Source organism: Oncorhynchus clarkii, chromosome 3 (genome assembly GCF_045791955.1).
Source record: "Oncorhynchus clarkii lewisi isolate Uvic-CL-2024 chromosome 3, UVic_Ocla_1.0, whole genome shotgun sequence".
In the NCBI taxonomy this organism is placed as follows: domain Eukaryota; kingdom Metazoa; phylum Chordata; class Actinopteri; order Salmoniformes; family Salmonidae; genus Oncorhynchus; species Oncorhynchus clarkii.
The window spans coordinates 77,765,407-77,786,362 of record NC_092149.1 but is presented as its reverse complement, the minus strand read 5'-3'; the positions used below and the strand labels follow the sequence as shown (position 1 = coordinate 77,786,362).

The following is a 20,956-nucleotide window of genomic DNA, read 5'->3' as shown; positions in this document are numbered from 1 at the left end:
TTTCTGATGAAGCATTCATAGATAATTCAAACAATATTATTTCCAACATAAGCCCAGACTTTGGGAAAAAATATGTTTGAATCAAAACTCAAAACATAAGAATTTATTGACAGGAAACCAATCAGCTTCATAGTTATCCCATACAAGAAACATGAAATACAAACATTGTTTTGCAAACACAGCACGTCTGTACATTCAAGGGAAGCATGTTTTGCCAATAGCTGTTGCTTCCAAGGTCAATTAAATTCCACTTCAATGAACTCAACATCTCACTTTGTCCTTCAGTCTCTATACATTCCCATCACTACCATTGTTGATGTTCCTCTCTCTCTGTCACTCTCACAACTTACAATGGAGCTCTTGTACAGAGCAATTAGCAATAAGTGCATTCAAATAAGGAACTCCCCCTTCTCTCTTTTTATCTCTCTATATATACAGTACATATTCCCCGACACTCCCCCTCCTTTCTTTCTTTCTTTTTTTCTTTCTTTCTTTCTTTCTTATTCTATCAGTCCATGGTCTTGTCATTCCAGGCCATTGACTTCCTCTTGGCCAGTTCCATCCAAGATGGCTGACCCCCGCTGTCAGAAATGGTCTGCAAGGGAGATGATGACAAAGGTGATGAAGGAGACAATGAAGTTGGCATGTTTTTCCTCAACCATTTGTCCTCTCGGTCTGCAAGTCTGCCTGCCACTATGGTTGGGCTCGATTCTAAGAGGGGAACACATAGAGGCTGTTATGATGACCATAGAAATTAATAGGACACTATCTTAATGGTTACTATAACATATAATTCAGTCATTATTTTAACCCATCCAATGTATTTAACGTTGCTCTACCTGGCCTCCTGTCGAGTTTAACATCTTTAGCGTCTCTGTGACTGGGTGTGGCTTTGGGAGGAGCAGCCAATTCAGCCGTGGGCTGAGACTCAGGTGGGGTCCTGGTTCTCCTGAGCTCTACCTGTATTGGGGAGGAGTGAGAGTGAACTGAAACTCTATTTGATTAACACCTCTGTTCTCAGATGATGTGTGAGAGAGATCAGGGATGTTACCTTGCATCCAGCAGGAGGGGTCCACTCTGCCCGTTGCTCCAAAAAGGCTGCCGTCCCTCCCACAGTCGATGGCCTGTCCCGGTCCACCCTCTTCTCTGTTGACACAGCCGCCCCCTCACTATTCCTCTGGTCGCCAGGGATCTTCTCACCTCTCACTAGGAGTTGGACTGGGGTTGCTGTTGGAGCTAAGGCTGGTTTGGGCTGGGGGATAGGGTTGAGATTTAGTGCGCTCCAAGGGGGCTGAGTGGAAGTTGCACCCATTGGGGCGATCCGTAGTATTATCTGAGCTTGGGTCTGTGGAGTGGAGCAGAGGGTGGGCTGGTTTGCTCGTCGGCTGGACTGTGGGGTCACCTGAGACACGGAGCATTGTGTAGACTGGGCTAGAGGTTGAGTAGCGGTTGGTTGTGCTGCTCGAGTGTTGATTTGGTTGGATGTCTGTGTTGATGGTTTTGAGTTCTGTGTTGATTGTTGTGTCATTGTTTGTGGTTGTGTTCCGTTCTGTGTCTGTGGTGTTTTGGTGGTCTGCAGGTGTTTTGTGGTCTGTGTCACTGGTAGCTTTGTGGTCTGAGCCTGTGGTGGCGTTGTGGTCTGTGTCACTGGTAGTTTTGTGGTCTGTGTGGGGGCTTGTGCTGCTGTCTGTGGTGGTTTCACTGCATTCTGTGACTCCAGTAGTTTAGCAGTCAGGGGTTGCATTGTGGTCTGTGATTGAGGTTGTGTTGTGGTCTGAGCCTGCGGTTGAGTTGGGGACTGCATGCCGGTGAACTCTCTGGGCAAACTGCTGGTGAAGAGCTGCTGGAGGCCCCTGGTCTTCCCCCATGCCATGCTCATCCACGATACGGCAGCCTGGGGTGCCGCATGGGGGGCAGTCAGGGGGTTCTGAGGGGCTGAGGTGGTAGCCTGGGCTTCTATGGGTAGGACAGGGAGGGTTTGGTCCTCATTAGGTCTAGCTGGGGTGGTTTGGGCCTCTTTAATGAGAGGTGAGGGGGTAGGCTGGGCGGGGGTTGCTGTATCTGAGGGAAGAAACAGGGGGTTAGACACATTCACATGATGAAACAGCACTGGTGGTGTTTTAACGAGCACAGTAACAGTCTATCATTCCGGTGTAGCCTGCCATTCTTATTCTAGTGCAGCATATCTCCTTCATTGGTTAACTGCCCTGATAACATAGAGATTGCATATTCTGTAGAAGTGTAGCTGGGGACAAAGTCCAGCACTGACATCCCTATCCAGTAAGCACATGACTTACAGTATATTATGTTTGTTATTTACCATGTATGCCATGTTGTCATTTACCCACATGGCTGAATATTCATCCATTTCAGAGAGGGGGTCTCACCTGCTTCTCTGAGGGAGCCAGCTCTACCCCTGGATGAAGACAGTGTTGTGGGGGAAACCCAGTTGTTTGTATAGAGCTTTTTGGGCATGGAGTTAGCCCTGGTTGGAGGGGTGTCCCGAAGCCCCTCAAGCCCGGTGGGTTTTGAGGAGGGAGTATAAGGGGCAAGAAGGAGAGCGCCCACCTCCGCACTGTGATGCTTTATCTTGAGATCTGATTGGCTGGTGGTTGCCTCCGCCTCTACCCTCGGAGAGAGAGAGATGGAGCGAAGATTCACGCCAAATGCAATTTGCCCATCTACCTCTGTCTCCTCTTTTGCTTCCACTGCATCCTCCACTCCCTCACCGCTCTCCTCCTCCACCTCCACCCCTTCCGAGACTTTCCCCCCCATATCGATGGCAGTCAACTCCTCTTCTTTGGGCTTGTCCCTCTCCCGCCTGCTCCTCTGCTGCTCCTCCTCCCTCTGGCTGGCGTTTGAGGGGTTCAACTTTACCTCTGTCCCATCCTCCCTCTTCGCTCCATCCCCAGCCTGCTCCACTACTACCAAGAAACCACCACTTCCCATCCTGGGTGTTTCTCGCCCCTTGGCTGAGTTGATGGAGAACAGGAAGGGCCCGGAGCCTGGCTTCGGAGCTCCTCCAGTGGACATTGTCTCTGCCTGACCTGTGTCCTCCTGGCCTGCAGGTGGCTGTGTGGTACTCTGACCACCAGCCCTAGCATCTGTCTTGCTCCTCAGAGAGGACGTTCTGAGAGTCACCACTGCGGTCAGGCTAGCTGTGGGCCTGGCAGAAAGGAGTGGTTCATCTTTGGGGCTACCCTCGGTGCTGGGGGTAGAATTCGGTACCCCACTTTTGCTCAGGACGTCCCTCTTGGTTTGGGATGGGTCTGGGGGCTTGGGGGCTCCCAGGGACTGTTTCAGGGTCTGTTGTTGTGGAGTGTATCTCAGGTCCTGAACTGTGGTCACAGACGAGGGCTGTGGCTGTTTAGCTCCAGGTAGCTGGCGGGTCACAGGGGCAGGGGAGACAACTGGAACGCCAGGATAGGGCTGCTCTTGTGGGGAGAGCTTGCAGGGTAGAGTGAGTTTTTTGGGGGACCCCTCAGCCTCTGTGGAACTCGACTTTAGGGGTGTCAGCTCTGGGGGTGCAGTGGAGGTGGTCGACCCCCCTTGTTGCGACTTTAGGATCAGGGTAGAGTGACAGCGTAAACGTGTTCTCCCCCCGGTAATGGCAGGCCCTTCCTCATCTTCAGTCAACTGTTGGTCAAAGTTGTTGAGACTCTCTGAGCGTGGTCTCGACTCAGTCTGGAGAGAGAGAGAACGAGACAGATTCTGTCAGACCTGGGCCCTGACAGTAAATCTCAGTAAGACAAGATTAATGGTGTTCCAAAAAAGGTCCAGTTGCCAAGACCATGAACACAAATTCCATCTAGACACCGTTGCCCTAGAGCACACAAAAAACTATACATATAGTACCTCAGCCTAAACATCAGCATGACAGGTAACTTCCACAAAGCTGTGAACGATCTGAGAGACCACTGTGACTGACCCAAAATGAAGAAAATATTTGACTGTGCAGACTCAATAGCCTTGCTATTGAGAAAGGCCACCAAAGGCAGACCTGGTGCACACTGCTCACAAAATGTAGTGGAAACTGAGCTGCACTTCCTAACCTCCTGCCAAATGTATGACCATATTAGAGACACATATTTCCCTCAGATTACACAGACCCACAAAGAATTCGAAAACATCCAATTTTGATAAACTCCCATGTCTATTGGGTGAAATACCAGTGTGCCATCACAGCAGTAAGATTTGTGACCTGTTGCCACAAGAAAAGGGCAACCAGTGAAAAACAAACATTATTGTAAATACAACCTATATGTATGTGTATTTATGTATTTATTTTCCCTTGTGTACTTCAACTATTTGCACATCATTACAACACCGTATATAGACATAATGACATTTGAAATGTCTTTATTCTTTTGTGAGTGTAATGTTTACTGTTTATTTCATTTTAGTTTATTATCTATTTTACTTGCTTTGGCAATGTAAACATATGCCTCCCATGCCAACTAAGCCCCTTAAAATGAGAGAGAGCGAGTGAGAGTATCACTAAAACAATACAGAAATACACAATGGAAAAAGAAGGAACAGCACGTCAGAAATCAGCTCAATGTAATTGAAGAATCAATAGACTAACGACTTCTGGGAAAATTGGATAACACTAAACAAACAACAGGAAGAGTTATGGATAAACAACTTCCCCAATCTTTTTGGCCCTATAACAAAGAACAAAAAGCAGAAACATATACATGATCAAATACAAATCTTAGGATCACCCATTTTCCCTTTTGTACTTTAACTATTTGCACATAATATGACATTTGAAATGTCTTTGTTCTTTTGGAACTTTTTGTTTATCTATTTCACTTGCTTTGGCAATGTAAGCATATGTTTCCCATGCCAATAAAGCCCTTAAATTGAAATTGAGAGAGAGAGAGAGCAAGGGAGCGAAAAAGCGAGAGACCGATCATAGAGCAAGTGTATCCAGTTAGTATTTTGATATTTCCTGAGCCTTCCTCTGTATGTGTGAGATCCAGAGGCAGAGCCCCATGTGGTGTTGGTATGCCCAGGCAGGTCTTACCATGTTCAGCCTTTTGTTCTTGGCGCTGGCTCTCTGGTTCCTGGGTTTGATGGACATGCGGTGGCGGGCGGCAGAGTTATCCAGGCAGGGGGTGAACTGGGCTGGGGTGATGAAGTCCAAGGCAGGGGGGGCAGGGGAGAAAGCAGTTTGGGGGGCAGATGGGGTGTGGGGCACGAGGTTGGTAAGACGAGGTTTGGGCACAGGGGAGAGGGGACGGGACGAGGGTTGGGAGCAGGCCTATGAACAAATAAAACACAGGATAAACATTTGGATCTATGACAACTCATAGTTGATATCAAGTGATATAGTGAGTGACACTCAAACAGGAAAAGGTATAACCTGCACTTCCTTCTCACTTCCTGTTCCTGCTAAACTCAGAGAGATATGGTGCCTGGGAGGGGCAGGGAACTGTGGAGGAAAAGGGAAGGGTTTGGGTGATGCACAATGGCTGATGAGGAATGAAATGTTCAACTACTGTATCTGCACTGCTGGAATATGAACATAATTACTGACTCAATGAGAGAAAATTGAGGTATGGAAGGTTTGTTAAGGGTATGGAATTTGTTGAGGGTGGAGGTTGGAGATCAGATGGAGAGAGTGGGTGATGGGCTCACCTTGTAAGATAACCCCCTGGGGGCCATGTTGTTGCCTATGGAGATTTCGGGGGGGCTGTGGGGCAGACCATCGTCCTCTGAGCTGCCCCCCAGGTCCTCGGGATGTTTCATTGGCAGAACCAGTGGGGGCGGGCCTAGATGCATGTTCTGCTGCAGCAGCTTCATCTGGCCAATCAGAAAAAATGCAGAAACCTTGCTTGAGATCTGCTTGGTAACCCATTGACATCAATTCCTGATTTACACAGAAGAATGGGGGTCTAATCCATTCATATATATATTCATATATATATATATATATATATATATATACACACACACACACACACACACACACACACACACACACACACTACCAGTCAAAAGTTTTAGAACACCTACTCATTCAAGGGTTTTCCATTATTTTCACTATTTTCCACATTGTAGAATAATAGTGAAGATATCAAAACTAGGAAATAACACATATGGAATCATGTAGTAACCAAAAAAAAGTGTTAAACAAATCCAAATATATTTTATATTTGAGATTCTTCAAATAGCCACCCTTTGCCTTGATGACAGCTTTGCACACTCTTGGCATTCTCTCAACCAGCTGCACCTGGAATGCTTTTCCAACAGTCTGAGCACTTGTTGGCTGCTCAAACTCATCCCAAACCATCTCAATTGGGTTGAGGTCGGGTGATTGTGGAGGCCAGGTCATCTCATGCAGCACTCCATCACTCTCCTTCTTGGTCAAATAGCCCTTACACAGCCTGGAGGTGTGTTGGGTCATTGTCCTGTTGAAAAACAAATGATAGTCCCACTAAGCGCAAACCAGATGGGATGGTGTATCGCTGCAGAATCCTGAGGGAGCCATGCTGGTTAAGTGTGCCTTGAATTCTAAATAAATCACTGACAGGGTCACCAGCCAAGCACACCATCACACCTCCTCCTCAATGCTTCACGGTGGGATCATCCGTTCACCTACTCTGCGTCTCACTAAGACACGGTGGTTGGAACCAAAAATCGCAAATTTGAACTCTTCAGACCAAAGGGCAGATTTCCATTGGTCTAATGTTTGTGTTTCTTGGCCCAAGTAATTATCTTCTTATTGGTGTCCTTTAGTAGTGGTTTCTTTGCAGCAATTAAACTGTGAAGGCCTGATTCACACAGTCTCCTCTGAACAGTTGATGTTGAGATGTGTCTGTTACTTGAACTCTGTGAAGCATTTATTTGGGCTGCAATCTGAGGTGCAGTTAACTCTAATGAACTTATCCTCTGCAGCAGAAGTAACTCTGGGTCTTCCTTTGCTGTGGCGGTCCTCATGAGAGCCAGTTTCATAACAGCGCTTGATGGTTTTTGCGACTGCACGTGAAGAAACTTTCAAAGTTCTTGAAATTTTCCAGAATGACTGACCTTCATGTCTTAAAGTAATGATGGACTGTTGTATGGACTTGTTCGTTTACCAAATAGGGCTATCTTCTGTATACCACCACTACCTTCTCACAACACAACTGATTGGCTCAAACGCATTAAGGAAAGAAATTCCACAAATGAACTTTTAACAAGGCACACCTGTTAATTAAAATGCATTCCAGGTGACTATCTCATGAAGCTGGTTGAGAGAATGCCAAGAGTGCAAAGCTGTCTTCAAGGCAAAGTGTGGCTACTTAGAAGAATCTCAAATATACAATATATTTGGATTTGTTTAACACTTTGAGTGACTACATGATTCCACATGTTATTTCATAGTTTTGATGTCTTCACTATTATACAACAATGTAGTAAATAGTAAAAATAAATAAAAATCTTGGAATGAGTAGGTGTGTCAACTTTTGACTGGTACTGTAGATATATGGCTAAAACCAAATCAAAACTGTGTAGAAATTATAATGGACATACATTTCTACAGTTTATTGACTGTGTCGAGCTCGATAATCACCCAAATTAAAGCTAGAAAGCCAGGGAGTATCGGAAATTTCAAAAACGATGGATAGAGAACTATATTTTGCTCATCTTGACGGCAAGAAAATATAACACATTTACAGTGTGGCCTTCCGGACCTCGTTAAAGACCCCTGGGGCTAAATTAGTTTGACGTCCTGGTCAATGGGGTTTACTTTAGGGTGTGGGACTCCTTTTGAATTGAGTTTGGGCCTTTAGATGCATATGCAGGTTTCTAGATCCAGGGTTCTCCATGGAATGCAGACTCACCTGGAGTTCTTTGATCCTGCCTTGGACGTTCTCCTGGGATAGAACCCTGGGCTGCTCCGGACTAGACAGATCCTGGTCGGGCAGGAAGATACTGTCATGTGACAACGCTCGTGATCCCAAAACGCCTGAACACCTGGTAGACGAGGGATGGAGAGAGGAGGGAATATGGATGTCATTGAATCAATACTACATTTGTAAACACATCCATTCACACACAGTGGTGTAAACTAGTTAAGTAAAAATACTTGAAAGTAGTTGTTGGGGGTATCTGTACTTTACTTTTAATATTTATATTTTTGACAACTTTTACTTCACTAAATTCCTAAAGAAAATACAGTGCCTCATAAAAGTGTTCAGACCTCTCAACTGTTTCCATGTTTCATTACATTACAGCCTTATTCTAAGACAATAAGACAAAGCAAAAACAGGTTTTTAAAAATTGTTAATTGTTAAATTGCTAATTTATTAAAAATAAAAACTGAAATATTACATTTACATAAGTATTCAGACCCTTTACTCTGTACTTTGTTGAAGCACCTTTGTCAGCAATTACAACCTTGAGTCTCCTTGGGTATGATGCTACAAACTTGGTACACCTGTATTTGGGGAGTTTCTCCCGTTTTTCTCTGCAGATCCTCTCAAGCTGTCAGGTTGGATGGGGAGCTTTGCTGCACAACTATTTTCACGTCTCTCCAGAGATGTTCGATCGGGTTCAAGTCTGGGCTCTTGCTGGGCCACTCAAGGACACTCAGAGACTTGTCCCGAAGCCACTCCTGTATTGTCTTGTCTGTGTGCTTAGGGTCATTGTCCTGTTGGAAGGTGAACCTTCGCCCCAGTCTGAGGTCCTGAGTGCTCTGGACCGGATTTTCATCAAGGACCTCTCTGTTCTTTGCGCCGTTCATCTTTGCCTGGATCCTGACTAGTCTCCCTGCCGCTGAAAAACACCCACACAGCATGATGCTGCCACCACCATGCTTCACTGTAGGGATGGTGCCAGGTTTCCGACAGACATGACACTTGGCATTCAGGCCAAAGAGTTGAATATGGGTTTCATCAGACCAGAGAATCTTGATTCTCATGGTCTGAGAGTTTTTAGGTGCCTTTTGGCAAACTCCAAACGGGCTGTCATATGCCTCTTACTTAGGAGTGGCTTCCGTCTGGCCACTCTACCATAACGGCCTGATTGGTGGAGTGCTGCAGAGATGGTTGTCCTTCTGGAAGGTTCTCCCATCTCCACATTGGAACTTTAGAGCTCTTTCAGAGTGATCATCTGGTTCTTGGTCACCTCCCTGATCAAGGCCCCTCTATCCCGTTGCTCAGTTTGGCCGGGTGGCCAGCTCTGGGAAGAGTCTTGGTGGTTCCAAACTTCTTCCATTTAAGAGTTATGGAGGCCACTGTGTTCTTGGGTACCTTCAATGCTGCAGAAATGTTTTGGTACCCTGTGCCTCGACACAATCCTGTCTCGGGGCTCTACGGACAATTCCTTCGACCTTATAGCTTGGTTTTTGCTCTGACATGCACTGTCAACTGTGGGACCTAATATAGACAGGTGTGTGCCTTTCCAAATAATTTCCAATCAATTGACTTTAACACAGGTGGACTCCAATCAAGTTGTAGAAACATCTCAAGGATGATCAATGGAAACAGGATGCACCTGAGCTCAATTTCGAGTCTCATAGATAATGGTCTGAATACTTATGTAAATAATGTATTACACCAAAAAGTACATGTTACATTTAGAATGCTTGGCCAGGACAGCAATATCGACCAATTCACACACCTATCAATATAATAGGTTGTCAGCCTTACTGCTTCTGAACTGGCAGACTCACGAAACACAAATACTGCATTTGTAAATTATGTCCGTGTGTCCCAGTCTGTCCGTAAATTTAAAAAAATACAAACAACAAGAAAATTGTACAGTCTAATTAAGGAATTTGATGTGTAGCATTTCCTTTTACTTTTACTCAAGACAATTGAGTATTTTTTCCACCACTGTGCTTAAGTACATTTTAAAACCAGATACATTTTTGTTTAACTTTTACTGGGTGACTTTTGCTTTTATTTACGTCCTTTTCTATTAAGGTATATTTACTTTTACTTAAGTATGACAATTGAGTACGTTTTACACCGCAGCACGCACACACACACATACCAACTCCCCCACATACACACAGACTTACAGATTCTCCGCTGAGCCCAGCCCCTCCGCCTCAGTGACATCACTAGCAGACTGGCTGAATTTGGTCTCTCGCTTGGTCCTCCCAAACAGACGTATCTTCAGGGTCTTCAGTTTAGACTTCCTCTTTCCTAGGGGACACAGGTCATGACAGCCCGCATACAGATGGGTCTTTCTATAAATAATAGGGCCGATGTGTGACACTAACCAGGTTTCCATCCAACCTTTTTATGCGAGTAAAGTAGCCTAAATGACTAAAAATGTTGTGGAAAAGCACATATTTCGTTAAACTTTCCAAATGTGGACAAAACAAAATACACTATACAAGGTGGGATCTTTTTGTGCCGGTAAAATTAATTATGCGATAAATGTTGGTGGAAACGCTTTTATGCGCAAATGTTGATATCACAACCATCATATCGAAGTAGACTTGGAGTCCCGCGATGACATGCAGTGTGGTCCTCCCGCTACGACTCGTCGGGGAGAGCACACAGTTTACTAGGCTACAGATGAAAGAAATGATGAATTCGCAGGGTAGGGAAAGTACAAGGTGATACATTTAAATCTTAAAATGTGCTGATTTGATGAATATTGAATGGTTTATGCAAATTTTTGAATATTAGCATGAAAGTCTTTCGCAAAGTGGATGGAAACCTGCCATTATCACTTTAAGAATAACGCATTGTTTGGGCCTTGCCAATGCATCGATAGTCAAATGATTATTACATTCTAAAATATGTGAGAATAATGTGGATATTGCCTGACTAAATACTTTGGATACATGGCGATTTTTCTGTAGCATATGTGGCCTGCGCAGGTAGACATCATAAAGCAATGAATATCGGTAGCATTAATCTCACCATTTGAATCTCACAATCGCTGTTTTTATCATGAGAAAGTGACCAGTTCCCCTTTTAATTGGATGGATTTGTATGGAATGCCAAGTTGAAGCCAACATTAGGTGTCGTCCTTATAATAACCGCAAAATTGTTTTACCGCAAAAGAGTAGTGTAACACCCTTCAATTGAAGCGACAGAAACAAATGAAAGCGGCCATATCTCTGACAAAAACTTTGCAAAAATGAAATCACAGATAATTGTAAGGGAGCAGGAGAATTGATCAATTGGCTACAATAATTACAATAACTTTTCAAGCACCAAATTGAGGAAAAGGTAGGCCTATTACAGGACTTGAATTTCTGAGCTCCAAATTCTAGTTCACATAGGCTACTTCAAGCCCCTTGGATGACAACATGTATTTGTCATGCTATTTTATTACCAGATTATATTGTGAATACGCCCACTAGACTATGTCATTTGTTGTCATTATATCCAGAATAATTCATAGAAATATAGTTGGCTGTTGCGCAATAGACTCGGTGTCCAATCCCAGGCTCATTAACATATGAAAACATGAACTCATTACCTTGATGCTTTCTCTGTTAAATCAAACGAGACCCTGCTGTGAATCACACAGACAACAACATATGATCAACATCAATTCGCTATGGACATTAGAGCCAACGTGGATCCAGGCAAAACCGGCATAACTAATGAGACACCAAAATATTCTGGCCATTCCTCGTGAACACCTTTTATCCAGCACTTGGGCTGTTAGATCACCTGCGCGATTACAACAGCTGTTTGTCATTCTGAATATTCCTTCCTGGATCAGCTGATGTGTGAAAATATCAAGCGGTAACTAATCAGCTTGACTACAAATGCACATTCAACAAGTATTATGCATAATTATTGAATAACCACGTTAATGACAGTATCGATTTAAGTTTTAATGTAATGACATGAAAAAGTTTGGCAGATTATTGTAAACTATTTATTAACAGCTGGCAACACATTTTCCAGTGTAGGTAATCCTCAGATTTCGACAGAAATATGGCTGAGACGCAAAGAAAGTTCAAGGAGAGGGGCTACAAGAAGGATCAGATTAATATTGCCATTGAGAACATCCAAAACAAAACATGACCTTTTTCAAGGTCAGTCTCGCAAAAAGACGCATTCTTGCGTTCTAACTACCCGCTATTCAAAGTGCTCTGAACAAATTAAGGGAATTGTTCACAAACATTGGCACATCCTAAAATCCGATGATAGTATCGGTAATGTGTTTTCGGTCCTTCCCATGGTCGTATTCTCGCGGGGCAGAAATCTCAGAGACCAATTGGTAAACTCTGATTTACCACCCCAAGATATTCCTGAACAACGTCTATTTGCGCCCCTACTGGATGGAAACTACAAGGTAATGGCTGTGCTCAATGCAATGGCACTTATAAATGTAGATCCTTCAAACACCCCCAAACAGGGAAATCGATCCCAATAAAAGGTGTTATTACGTGCTCCACTAAGGCAGTTATTTACCTTATAACTTGTCCTTGTGGTAAAAATTATGTAGGTAAAACAAAGCGCGAATTAAAAGTACGTATCTCAGAGCATCGTAGCACCATTAGGTGTAAAAACTTTACTTATCCAGTTGCAGCCCACTTCTTGGAGGCAGGCCACTCGATTTCGTCTCTGCGTTATATTGTCATCGAACATGTCACCCTCCCTAGGAGAGGGGGTGACCTTGATAATTTATTGTTAAAACGAGAGGCTGCCTGGGTCTTTAATTTAAAGACCCTTGCGCCCTTCGGTCTCAATGTAGACTTTGATCTGAAGCCATTCTTGTGATTATTGTGACTTTGCCATTGTAATTGTCTGTAAACTTGTGTAGTCAAATTAATCTATGATTGTATGTTATCCATTTGTTTGTATGCTGTTCTTTGTATGCCATTTTCATATTTGATTATTAACCAATGATATTAGGCCACTCTTGGCCATGATTACAGACACCTGTGTCTTTTGACACTATAAACAAGTCATCCCGCAGTGTTTGTGATTACACCCTGATGAAGACAGCTTGGCTGTCGAAACGTTGGTAATTAAATTATTGCATCTGAGCTCCTAGAGTGTGCGGCTCTCTTTATTTTCAAGTTTTCTACTCCGCTAGCCAGCACCTCGTCTTAATAGGTGTGCGTTTCTTTTTCTTCTAAATCCTCACTGGTACCCTAGAAAGACCCAGATGCATTCTTATTCATACTGAAGGAATTCAGTTGTACATCTGAATAGCTACCCCTTTCCCTGTCATACAGGCTTCTACAGCTACAGATACAAACACACTCTATAACACTCTGACTCACCCACTCTAACACACTAACCCAGATGTATAATGTGACACTTCAACACACACTAACATGCTTCTCACACTCCTACAGGCACATTCTCTAACACTCTAACACACTCTAACCCACTCTAACCCATTAACACACTCTAACCCACACTAACGCACTCTAACCCACTCTAACCCACTAACACCCACTCTAACCCATTAACACACTAACACACTCTAACCCACTCTAACCCACTAACACCCACTCTAACCCATTAACACACTAACACCCACTCTAACCCATTAACACACTAACACACTCTAACCCACTCTAACACACTAACACCCACACTAACCCATTAACACACCAACCCACTCTAACAACCACTCTAACCCACACTAACCCACTCGAACACCCACTCTAACCCATTAACACAATAACCCACACTAACACCCACTCTAACCCATTAACACACTCTAACCCACTCTAACCCTTTCTAACACACCATAACCCACTCTAACCCACTAGCACACACTAACACACTAATAGATGATTGACGGAGATAGTATACAGTAAGTGTGTATCTAACTCAGCTTTTACATGGTCTCTAAACATCATGCACATTTTCCAGAGTGCCTCACCTCCTGTAAGGTCATCAAGGCTGCCCTCCCCATCTCCTGGGAAAGACTCCATCACTCCTTCCTTTCAACAACTGCAGGAGGAATAAAGAGAGAGAAAGAAAGGGATGAATAGATAAAACAATAAAGCATAGAGACAGACAGACCAACAGATGAAAGCAGATAGGGAGAGCAGCCAGAGGAGAAAGAGAGATGCAGATCTGTTATATCTAACAGAATGTCCTTTCTACCATGGAGTGAATGCTCAAACCCAATCGTCTCTGATCATGCTTTAGTCTCTGTGAACACACTTCTACGCTGCACATGTATGAGTCTGATAACACACACCTGAACAGAACACTATCTCACACCCCACCTGAGCACAAAGGTTTATTGGCACGAAGACTTTTGCCTTGACCTAGTCGTGAAGGTAGGTTGAGAACACACTCCTCCATAGGTTCCTGGATGAATCACTGTTTACAACTTACAGCAGATAGACAAATGGAACACCAAGATATATTAAGTTAACGTACGCACACACACACACATGCATGAACGCACGCCCACAAACACACACCCAGGTAGCACACCGTCTCTGTGGTCATTACAGCCATACAACCTGGCTCTGCCTTTGAAGTATTGAAGTCTACAGTGTGAGCTGCTGGTTGATGGCCAGAGGCTGATAAGCCAGACAGCCTGAGGCTGTGGAGCAACATGCAAAGTTCAGCCTGCTCCTGAGTCCCCTTTGAGACTTAGTCTTCATGAGTTGAGTTGATCTATGGGGTGGCAGGTAGCCTAGTGGTTAGAGCATTGGGCCACTAACCGAAAGGTTGATAGATTGAAGATAGATCCCCAAGCTGACAAGGTAAAAATCTGTCGTTCTGCCCCTGAACCAGGCAGTTAACCCACTGTTCCTAGGCCGTCATTGTAAATAAGAATTTGTTCTTAACTGACTTGCCTAGTTAAATAAAGGTTAAAAAAATAAGTCTAAAAACACACTGTTGCATAGTCCTTGGAAATGCGTCACCCTTAATATCCTTTATGGCAGGGGTCTTCAACCCTGTTCCCAGAGAGCTATTCTTCTGTAGGTTTTCTTTTCAACCCCAGTTGTAACTAACCTGATTCAGTTTATCAACCAGCTAATTATTAGAATCTGGTGCGCTAGATTAGGGCTGCTTTAGGGAATAGGTTGCTATTCAAGACAGACTGGAAAACAGTGAACACCTCCACTGTAGCAGCTGCTGCCTGCATACACTGTGTAAAATAGAGTTAGATTCAAATGTGGAACAACTAGCTATACAGGTGTAGGATCTTAATTTGACCAGTTTCTCAAAGCAGGAATATAATCCTGCAACAACAGGAAATGTGAATTATTGTGTGTATTATAATTGTTTTACATTTTTTTACTGGTTGATACATTTTTGGTTAGTGCAAAATGAAGTCAAAATTAAATGTTAAAGTGGAAATGACTAACCTTTGTAAACCTTGAATACACTACAAGTTTGCATTTCTGGGTGATCAAATTACATAAGATCCTATATCTGTACCACAAGGCCCCTGAGAGAAAATGGTGTCTAAAGACACCATGCAGCTCCTCAGTGCCATCTAACGAGCCAGAGGAAAGCGGCACCAGAAACAGGTGATAATCAGCAAGATTATTGACATTGCATAGAGATCCCTGTACGATTTCACAGCCCCATAATCCCACGACAACAGATTAATCACCAATTTCCAATGTACCAGGCCCAGCGACACAAAATTTAGCTGACACACAGAGTGTATAAACATGGCACTGTGTTCACACATTGATCAAATAAGCACACAGACACACACAGAATATGGGAAAATTGCAGACACAGTATTTACAAAAATTATGTATATAATGTTCTACATTCTGTACAGTTGTTGCATGTCAATTAGACACAGTAATCCAAAATCAATATGCTGTGACATAGTCTTGAAGCCAGTTTTCAAAAATAAGTGCTTTGTATAATGCACCTCCATCTAAAGGTTCTTATACTTAAAATGATGCTGCGTTGCTAAACCAGTTCAGGCCAAGGACTAACGTTCCTTGTGTTCACTAACCCAGTACTACCAGTCACCCTTACTGCACTGTAGCTATCCCTCCCTCCCACGGGGCATTGTGTCCCCCCTCTCAGCGCATTCTTTGTCCTTTCTTAAAAAACTCAGGCTTCTGTCCTCCACATCTGCTTTAGTTTTTATTTAACTAGGCAAGTCAGTTAAGAACAAATTATTATTTACAATGGCGGCATACCAGGGAACAGTGGGTTAACTGCCTTGTTCAGGGGTAGAACGACAGACTTTTACCTTGTCAGCTCGGGAATCGATCTAGCAACCTTTCGGATACTGGACCAACGCTCTAACCACTAGGCTACCTGCCACCCCGAGGGAGGGAGAGACTGACAATAAGGACAGAGTGAAAGGAGGGAGGGAGAATAAGAAAGAGGGAGGGAGCGAGACAATAAGGACAAAGAGAAATGCAGGGACAGAGAAGGTCAATCCATGCCGGGGTCAGCATATGCAGAAAGAGAGAAAATAGAGCATAGCGGGGAGAGAAGGAGAGAGGGAGAGAGGGAAAGACAGAGAGAGAGAGAGAATGAGAGAGCAGACAGAGACTCTATTACATCAGTAACACACTGTGGCCCACTGCGCTAAGCTCCTTATGAAAGACTAACCTGGTTTTAGGCCCAGAAACGAGGACAGAGAGTAATACATACAGCTGCAGTTGGAAAGAGGACAGGCACTACTGCAGATGGAATCATTTACACATTAATCACCACTATGCCACATTGCACAGACACAGGTGTGTGTGTGTGTGTGTGTTTGTTTGTGGGTGTGCGTGCGTGTGTGCTCACGTACGTTAACTTAATGTATTTCATATATTTTGGTGTTCCATTTGTCTAGCTGCTGTAAGTTGTAAACAGTGATTCATCCAGGTACCTATGGAGGAATGTGTTCTCAACCCACCTTCACGACCAGGTCAAGGTAAAAGTCTTAGTGCCAATAAACCTTTGTGCTCAGGTGGAGTGTAAGATAGTTGGAAAGAGGACAGGCACTACTGCTGATGGAATCATTTACACATTACCACCACTAGACCACAATGCACTCAGACAAAGGGGTGTGTGTCGAAGAGGTGTTTGTGTGCGTATGGATATGGACAGTTGTTGAAGGCGTTGTTAACTGTTAACAATGAGAAGCTTTCAGCTGAGTTTGAAGTTCACTGCTCTAGCATCATCAACACCTGAAGCACCTCATGTCCCACCTCATTTGCCAGGGGTTATTGATATTACTTCTACAGGTGCGGCAAATGTAAATGAACTCCAATGGAGCTTGTGGGAGATTTAACCATCTGGAACTGATGTCATAGCTGAGACAATAAATGGATGTGATGGGGATTTGCGTGTCCATGCGTCAGTCACTCAGAACTTTTTCATGTGTGATCTTTTGGAAGTGATAAAACTGTTTGGTCAAGTTCTCTCTAGTGTGTCAGTTACTGTTACAGTAAGCACAGGCCATATTAGTGAATAGCCAAGCCACTGTGTTGGGAGAAGAGGCAAGGCGAGGAGAGGTATTCTATATTATTACCTAGCTATTCTCTGTTTCTGGATGGTTTCTGGATAGTTTGGTGAACAGCTTGGTGCAGGAATATACTGTAGCTTAAACTACATCTGCGTCAGAGGAGGCTAGTGGGATGACCTATCGGAGGATGGGCTAATTTTATTTGGTGGAATGGAATAAATGGAAGGGTATCAAACACATTACACATATGGAAACCACGTTTGACTCCGTTCCATTTATTCCAATCCAGCCATTACCATTTGCCCATCCTCCTATAGCTCCTCCCCCCAGCCTCCTCTGATCTGCGTTGTCCAGAGTCATATGGTGAGTAAATCCCTCTCTGTTTCTCTCTGCTCCCACCAGGATGAACTCTCAGCTGTGATATTTGGACCACTTCCAACATCCCAGACCCAGATCTATCATCGTCCATCACTCCACAGTCTACTGTATCATCATCCATCACTCCACTTTCTACTGTATCATCGTCCATCACTCCACAGTCTACTGTATAATCGTCCATCACTCCACAGTCTACTGTATCATCGTCCATCACTCAACAGTCTATTGTATCTTTCTACTGTATCACTTTCTACTGTATCATCGTCCATCACTCCAGTCTACTGTATCATTGTCCATCACTCCAGTCTACTGTATCATCGTCCATCACTCCAGTCTATTGTATCATCGTCCATTACTCCACAGTCTACTGTATCATCGTCCATCACTCCACAGTCTACTGTATCATCGTCCATCACTCCACAGTCTACTGTATCATCGTCCATCACTCCACTTTCTACTGTATCATCCCAATGAACTGATAATACTGGATCTGACATCCAGCAACATACTTTTCTAATCTCCTCCATTTGATTTACTAAGCATTTAGGTGTATTGGCTGTCAGAAAGAAAATGAACTACACCATGGTGGGTGGAGTGGGCCACAGCTTGGTAGTAGATCATGTGAATTAAGCAAATTTTCCAATGTGATCATAAATCACCTCATATAGAATGACCTATTTTGCATCTCATCTAGGGCATATGTTACTGAGAGAGGTAGGCTACTGAGAGACGGTAGTCTACTGAGAGAGGTAGGTTACTGAGAGATGGTAGGCTACTGAGAGAGGTAGGCTACTGAGAGAGGTAGGCTACTGAGAGACTGTAGGCTACTAAAATTCTGTAGTCTACTGAGAGAGGTAGGCTACTGAGAGGTAAGCTACGGAGAGACTGTAGGCTACTGAGAGAGGTAGTCTACTGAGAGAGGTAGGCTACTGAGAGACTGTAGTCTACTGAGAGAGGTAGGTTACTGAGAGACGGTAGGCTACTGAGAGAGGTAGGCTACTAAGAGACAGTAGCCTACTGAGACACTGTAGACTACTGAGAGACGGTAGGCTACTGAGAGAGGTAAGCTACTGAGAGACTGTAGGCTACTGAGACACGGTAGGCTACTGAGAGACTGTAGGCTACTGAGACTGTAAACTACTTAGAGACGGTAGCCTACTGAGAGACTGTAGCCTACTGAGACACTGTAGACTACTGAGAGATGGTAGGCTACTGAGAGACTGTAAGCTATTGAGAGACTGTTGGCTACTGGGAGATGGTAGGCTACTGAGAGACTGTAAACTATTTAGAGATGGTAGGCTACTGAGAGATGGTAGGCTACTGAGAGACTGTAGACTACTGGGAGATGGTAGGCTACTGAGAGACTGTAAACTATTTAGAGATGGTAGGCTACTGAGAGATGGTAGGCTACTGAGAGACTGTAAGCTACTGAGAGACTGTAAGCTATTGAGAGACTGTTGGCTACTGGGAGATGGTAGGCTACTGAGAGACTGTAAACTATTTAGAGATGGTAGGCTACTGAGAGATGGTAGGCTACTGAGAGACTGTAGACTACTGGGAGATGGTAGGCTACTGAGAGACTGTAAACTATTTAGAGATGGTAGGCTACTGAGAGATGGTAGGCTACTGAGAGACTGTAAGCTACTGAGAGATGGTAGGCTACTGAGAGATGGTAGGCTACTGAGAGACTGTAAGCTACTGAGAGACTGTAAGCTACTGAGAGACTGTAAACTACTGAGAGACTGTTGGCTACTGAGAGACTGTAGACTACTGAGAGATGGTAGGCTACTGAGAGACTGTTGGCTACTTAGAGACGGTAGGCTACTGAGAGATGGTGGGCTACTGAGAGATGGTAGACTACTGAGAGACTGTAAACTATTTAGAGATGGTAGGCTACTGAGAGATGGTAGGCTACTTAGAGACTGTAGGCTACTTCATATACAGAAAGAACATGATCCCCCATCTATTGACCTGTCTAGGAGCAGAGAAAATGTATGTAAACCGTCATTGCCCCTGCTCTTTCTTCCAGATCAAAGTCAAAGATGACTATCATCTGTCATTCAAAGATTTGCGGTATTTTCAGTGGGATTATATTCTCTTCATTGCAGAACCCAGATGAGGACCGCATATATCGAGATTAAGGCCGATTATAGATAGATTTTAATCCGATCCCTGCGGGAACTCATGCGGATATTTATTTAATTCAAACAAATGTTTTCTAATGAAGAAAACACATATTCATTAAATGAAGTAATGATCTATGTTGACCATGTACTACAAGTCCAACATAGTCTTTATTGCTCATTTTACTTTGAAATGTTTACGAGTTTTCATGAATGCAAATTGCGATCAATGTCTAGACTGTTCAGCTCCCCTTGATGAAAGTCGCCCATATGGTAGTGGTAAACTCATGAAAACCGAGAAGGTCATTTATCTGCGGATGATTATTCTGTTGTCTATATGAATAGGATGAATACATACAGTTTGTGACAAAGTACGTATTTATTTACAGAGTTAATGAATTGATATGTTATGGCAAGGAAACATGTTATAATACTTACTGTACCGACGTTGCTAGTGTTGAAGGAGAATTATCCAAATGTCATATTATTCTGGAGCGTGGATGGGAGCTCACAGCTGTGTCACTGTCAGTTCGTAACGTAGTCTACCTACACTTCAAGGCTGTGGAATACTGGTACTGCTTGCGAGCTGCCACTGCTGTCCTCTGTCCGACGTTTACTATCATCCGGTCCTTAACGTAAGGATTTTAACCCTTCATCTACTGAAAAGATAACGTCTAATCAGATTGTCGAGGATTAAAAAATAAAATAAAGTGTGTTTTGTTCGTTTATTAGGATCCCAAATGGCAGAAGCTAGTCTCACTTGGGTCCGACATCACGAAAAAGGCATTACAGACAACAGACTTTACAATTCAAACGGATCAAATCCACCAGTCAAACCACCGGTGCAAATAATGAAATAATTAAAGTGTTAAGGGTATTACTTTACGATACGTTAAAGCCTAGGGATTGTATTTTGGCTACCCATTAATCTAAAATACCATATAATTATAATATTTTACGATTATTATAAAGTGAAGGAACTTCAATGTCCACTAGCTGTCGCCATGTACTTTCACAAATTGACAATCAGTTTCAAGAAAACTTGTGTCTGTTCTTAACCTGTTTAAAATATATATTTTATATATATTTTTTATTTTAAACAGGTTAAGAACAGACACAAGTTAAAA

General features: G+C 43.5%; 1 protein-coding gene across 1 annotated transcript; it reads right to left on the bottom strand.

Annotated features, from left to right (window-relative positions):
• Positions 1-508: 508 nt before the first annotated feature.
• LOC139386088 (cracd like a) lies at positions 509-20,326 on the bottom strand. Its single transcript, XM_071131513.1, has 10 exons — positions 20,268-20,326; positions 13,813-13,883; positions 10,016-10,142; positions 7,833-7,965; positions 5,644-5,808; positions 5,030-5,266; positions 2,388-3,684; positions 1,052-2,061; positions 840-960; positions 509-711 (listed from the first exon to the last, which is right to left on the bottom strand). Exons 2-10 carry the CDS (start codon positions 13,862-13,864, stop codon positions 509-511), a joined length of 3,345 nt encoding a protein of 1,114 aa, XP_070987614.1. The 5' UTR covers positions 13,865-13,883; positions 20,268-20,326.
• Between the last annotated feature and the right edge of the window lie 630 nt (positions 20,327-20,956).